At 41.1% G+C, this 5,823-nt stretch overlaps 1 protein-coding gene across 1 annotated transcript; it reads left to right on the top strand.

The window, feature by feature from the left end:
* The first annotated feature begins 1,258 nt into the window (after positions 1-1,258).
* LOC306845389 (transcription factor MafAa-like) lies at positions 1,259-5,436 on the top strand. Its single transcript, XM_079378165.1, has one exon. It carries the CDS (start codon positions 2,046-2,048, stop codon positions 2,967-2,969), a length of 924 nt encoding a protein of 307 aa, XP_079234291.1. The 5' UTR covers positions 1,259-2,045; the 3' UTR covers positions 2,970-5,436.
* Positions 5,437-5,823: the final 387 nt, after the last annotated feature.

Here is a 5,823-nt window from a genome sequence, read left to right as displayed (position 1 = left end):
CGGCCTCGCACAGGGTGCTAGATTGATCCTCATCTTTGGGTACTTCCTTTAGCGCGAGACTGGCTCCTCTGATTAAGACATATGCTGTGGTGATGAAGGCGCGCGCTGCGTTGGGGCTTAATTATTTGTCGATCCGCGCAGATGAGTCGAGATGCAATTAGAGGTTAATTGCGAAAGAAATCCGGAGCATGGCTGGCACTGGCGAGGCAGATCATAATTAACTTACCCGCACAAATTGCGCATTTTTCCCTATCCGGCGGAAATGTGGATTGATTTTATTGCTGGATCACGCGTTATCGAGTTCATCACCGCCTATAGGTCATAAGCGGGGAGGAAAGTTGCGCTTGTGTTATCCTATCAGATCAATACACTGAACGAATGTTCACGGGGTTACGGCACATTGAGGAAATATGCAGTTTAATACATAATTATCTAATCAATTTAAACTTTAAACCGTCTGTCCAAACACAGTAGGGTTTTTGTAGAACAATATGTCATCTATCTCCTGGATTCTAACGGGTGGCTCGCTTTTGGTAAATTAATAAATAAATAATAGCAAATAATAAATTAATAAACAGCCTAATTGTTGTGAAAGGAAATGTGATGCATAATTAGATTTATATTGCTCTGAATTGTTGTTGCACTGGAGTTTATTGAATCACATTTAGCCTACATTTTTAAATGAGAAATAACTTAGCAGACTGTTAAAAGTGCAAACATTGTGTTATTGCGTCTTAATTTCCCTCTAAATGAGAATTCAGTTGTCGATGTGTAGGCCTATTAATTTTGCTTTCATTGTAGGCCTATTTCAATTTCTCATAAGGCTGACTTTTAGTTTTGATGTGAAACAGAAGCCAATTTAATTATCATTTTAATAGGCTATGTTTATTAAACAGAATTAAATTGGTCATGAAAATTACAATCCGCTTTATAAATGTGTTTTTAAGTTATACCTAAAGCGTTTGCATTGCATATAACGTGTAAGAATTGTTTGCTCTGTTTTAAATAAACATTTTCTAAGTAAGACAAGCTGGGATATTGCCTTTCCTCGCGCTCACCTTCCACGTGCGTTTGTAGGGGAGGCGTCGCTAGGTGGCGAGAAGAACACCTGTTTAAGCCCCTGTCAGCTGCTGCGCGTTCGGCTCAGCTGTCTACTGGCACGCCTTCTCCCATTGGTCCCTTCTTTTCTCTGGGTGGGACGCTCAGATGGACCATGGTGTATAAAGTGGTACATTGCCTCTTTCAGTGCTTCAGTGATACTGCGTGTCAGCGGTGGACAACAGTGCAAAAATAAGCTCTAGCCGTTAACGAAAAGCAACGGCGACAGCAGTCCATGTAACTTTAAAAGTGGCAGCGGAGGGAGGTGAATTTAGTAGCCAGAATTCCGCATCCTTCATCGGGCTGCGTCGGAGCGTCCCACCAGAGGAACTTAACGTTACACTGAGATTTGTCACGCACATTGTTGCGGTCCCTGTGTAAAAAGCTGCAGCTGCAGCAGCAGCATCATTCCTTTGGACTTCGAGGTAAAAATCTGACGTTTTCTGAACTTGACGGGCGCGCGTTTGTTGTGTGACGGACTCTTCTGCGACATGTGAGGAAAGTTCTCGCTTTCTTCGCATGAAAGCTTAAACTTTATTGCCTCCTGTTAGACGGAACTTCAAACACGGAGGTGAAGAAGGATATTTGAAATCTCGGTTACTCGAAGGACGATTTCTCTAAAACCACATGTCAGCTTTAAAGCGGTGAAGCGAGGACGAGTCAGGTTGGTGGCTTTGAATTCACGAGTCTCAAGTTTCTGCCGCCCTGGCCAGTGATATTAACGCGTGAATTTGACCTGGGATAAGTTGTCAACAAGAGGCAAACTGGCAGGTGTATAAGTACATTTACATGCATGGGCATACGTATATCACGCTGCACTATAAATAGAAGCTTGTGCTTATGTATTAAACCCTGGGCACTCATCTTCAGTCGTTTTCATCAAAATCCCAGCGAAACCCACGCGTGTCGCTTTGGCTGTTAGGGTAGGAGTCGTCGCATGGACTGACATGGCCACCGATCTCGCCATGAGCGCAGATTTGCCCAACAGCCCCCTGGCTATTGAATATGTCAACGACTTCGACCTCATGAAGTTTGAAGTCAAGAAAGAGCCTCCGGAGGCCGACCGCTATTGCCATCGCCTGCCCCCGGGCTCGCTATCCTCCACCCCAATCAGCACACCCTGCTCCTCGGTGCCTTCCTCGCCCAGTTTCTGTGCCCCCAGTCCCGGATCGCAGCCTGGGCAGAACCTCGGAAATGGCGTCAACAACAACAACAACAACAACAGTGGCAACAACAACCAAGGCTCCTCGGGCAAGCCGCAGCTGGAAGATCTCTACTGGATTCCCAACTACCAGCATCACATCACTCCAGAGGCCCTCAACCTGACGCCCGAGGACGCGGTGGAAGCTCTTATCGGTAACGCGCACCACCACCACCATCACCACCAGCCCTACGAGGGATATCGCGGTCAGCAGTACGTCGGAGAAGACCTCTCGACGGCCACGAACGGCCACCACCACCCGGTGCACCACCACCATCACCACCACGGGCACATCGAGGACCGCTTCTCGGACGAGCAGCTGGTGAGCATGACGGTGCGCGAGCTCAACCGGCAACTGAGAGGCTTCAGCAAAGAAGAGGTGATCCGTCTCAAGCAGAAACGGCGAACCCTGAAGAACCGCGGCTATGCGCAGTCGTGCCGCTACAAGCGCGTGCAGCAGCGCCACATGCTCGAGAGCGAAAAGTGCACGCTTCAGAGCCAGGTGGAGCAACTCAAGCAAGACGTGGCGCGTCTGATCAAAGAGCGGGACCTGTACAAGGAGAAGTACGAGAAGCTCGCGAGCCGAACCTTTAACGGAGGCGGCGGCAACACTCGGGACCCGTCAAACGGCACTCACGGCAAAACCACTTCCACGGAATTCTTCATGTGAGAGTGATTCTTGTTAAAGACTTTTTTTCGTTTTTTAAACCTTCATTTTTATGATTTTCAGTGTGAATTTTATTTGCAGTTCTTATCTTAAATACTCAATGTCCACATTAGAACATACACTCTTGAAAATAAAGGTCTGATGCCATGGGAGACCCTTTTTAAGTTCCACAAATAAATATTTTATTTTTAAGGACTCTAGAGAAACATCTGGTGCTTTAAAGAACCCAAAACCCAATATGCACATCTAGAGAATCCAGCACTTTTTCTTTTCCAAAGAACTACCCATTTTACCGCCAAAAATGGTTATTGACAAACAGGTCAAGTACTTTGCTGAACTTAAAGTACTGAAAGGAAACACTGAAGAACCTTTATTTTTAAGAGTGTAGTCTAACATTACAGCGACATATTTAAAGTCTTCAATCATTATTTGTGTACATATATTACTGTATACCATAAAAGTCTTAAGGTTAGGATTATCTTCCACAGATAGGCTACTGAAAGGACCCTTCTACTTCATAACACATCCGCTCTAAATATGGGATCACGCATAACCTCCAAAGACCCATAAGTTTTGGATTCTGTAAATTCGTGTTTTTTTTTTCGTTGTTGTTTTTTTAGATATATGCTTACTGCAAAGTCCGACATGTTTAAAGACAAAGCCGCTTTCTTAATTTGTTTGTTTGTTTTGTTTTTTGTCTTAACGGATTGACTAGTCTTAATGGCGATCAGAACATACTGGAAACGAAACTTCAGCCTGTGAAGAGACTTTGTAAGGAACAATGCTAATATTAAAACACATAAGCAAGAAAGGGAGATAGCAATACATCCTTGACTTTTCTCAGTCATGAACTGAGGTTGAGGGGACTTTTGAACTTTGAGGGCCCTCAAGCATTGCTCAAGTCTGCATTACCCCACCAATCCTGCATGCGGGACATGTATGGTACTCCAAACGCGCCAGGTCCTTTCTCTCTCTTCCTCATACAGCACTTGGATGAAAAGCATGGCCCTTAACCACTCTCTCTCCTCTCTTTTTTTCGTTTCTTCTGCTCGACACAAACCGTGTATGTGAAGGAACTCATGCTGCGTACCTGCGAAATCACATGAAATCCGTTCTTGCATTTATTTTCTATTGTTTAAAAGTACAGAATAAGAACAAAGGCAAAAAAAAAAAAAAAACGAACTGAGCCAGAGTTATTTATTCCCACTTGTACATATGTAGATGTCAAATGGTGTGTTAATTTAACTTTCTTTTTAAAAAGTCCTTTTTGCTTGATTATTTAAAACGTCTTAATACGATGTTTGTATGTAGTAGCATGCAAATGACAAAGATATTCTCATCCTATTCAATATGTACAATTTCAAAGAAAGCCTACTGCACTAAGATTCGAAGAATTGGGATTTATATAACATTTCCTCTGTGTTAATCGAATTGCTGTTATGGTGGACATAGTCGATCTAAAGTGCATATAAACACAAGGACATTAATTGCTGCTAATATTCTATGCACCAAATTCGAAAGCAATTAACAGAAGCTCTGATTATGTGAATTTTGTACTTCAAAGTAGAAAACCGGTTAGATATGGATATCAAAAATAACTAAGATCATCTCTTCGAGAACGTTTTTTTATGTATATGTTTGTCTTAATAACGGGGATGATGAACGACATAAAACTGTTAATTTCAAATATATAACAACCGTTCTTCGTATGGGGCAAGAATGGTTGTTTTATCTTTTTATGGCATAATAAAACTGTAGAATACTCTGTATAAAGCAGTTGCCTATTGTTTTGCATTACAACATTGAGATGATAATAGGCTTCCGACCATACTGAATTACACTACAGGTAGATGTCAAGAGATAATAATTCAACAATACTAGAGGGTTTGTGTGCAAACTTTGCTATAAGTAATCATGCGCATTTGAGCTTGAAATATAGCCCATCTTGTTCAGACTAAATGAAGAAGTTGCCAAAGTGGATTATCTAATGCACGTAAATTGTCTTAAGTCAGTTTTCAAATTCTTTCCGACCCGTGTATGCTTAGTTTCCTAACAGATCTATCGGCCAGACTCTTAAAATAAGGTCTCCAGGTATGCTCCTTTACCTGGGTTAGTATCTGCTTGATATCTCACTTGAAAACCACTGTTAACATTGATTAATTTGTTTCGTTTAAATGATGAATTATGATACAGTTCGATATGAAGCAATCTCTCTGTCTATTGGTCTAATTTGAGGCACAGCGGCTTGAGGTTACATAACCACATGTGCTGTCATGTGTACTGTCTTATGTAAAAAAATAAATAAATAAAATGGAAAAAAAGAAGAAAAAAACTGTACATAGCCTATAATTTCTATATATTTATCGAAATTATAAATGTCCTTACGTGTCAGTAAGTCCAAACCAAAATGTTTCGAAATGGAATGTTGTTCAGAATCTTGTTTTCATAATGTTTAATAAAAACTCCTGTCAAATGCATCAGCCTCTTTTCCAATCACTCAACAAGTGTCTTTTCATGTCTAAAATATGTGATCTATTGTTATACGAAAGTCAAGATTCAGTTTTTCCAATGACATCTATTAGGCTTAAATGACAGATGCAATGAAAATAATAAAAAGTGCAAGAAATAACGAGTTGTATCTTACAACACCGTGCCTCATTGCGTGGCACACGAATCATAGGCTACTTTTTCAAAAGTTCAATCTGTTATTATATTTGTTTACGTTTTCAAAAATTAACTTCAATAATTCATTTTAATTCTATGAACTATGGAGGTTTAATACGCTACTAATGTGGCATAAATATATATTATAACATTGTAAAATGAACATTCATAAATGTTTGGTACAGTGGCATTC

Source organism: Barbus barbus, assembly GCF_936440315.1.
Source record: "Barbus barbus genome assembly, chromosome: 25".
Taxonomy (NCBI): domain Eukaryota; kingdom Metazoa; phylum Chordata; class Actinopteri; order Cypriniformes; family Cyprinidae; genus Barbus; species Barbus barbus.
Note: the sequence above shows the minus strand (reverse complement) of the source record. Positions and strands in the feature narration are given on the sequence as shown.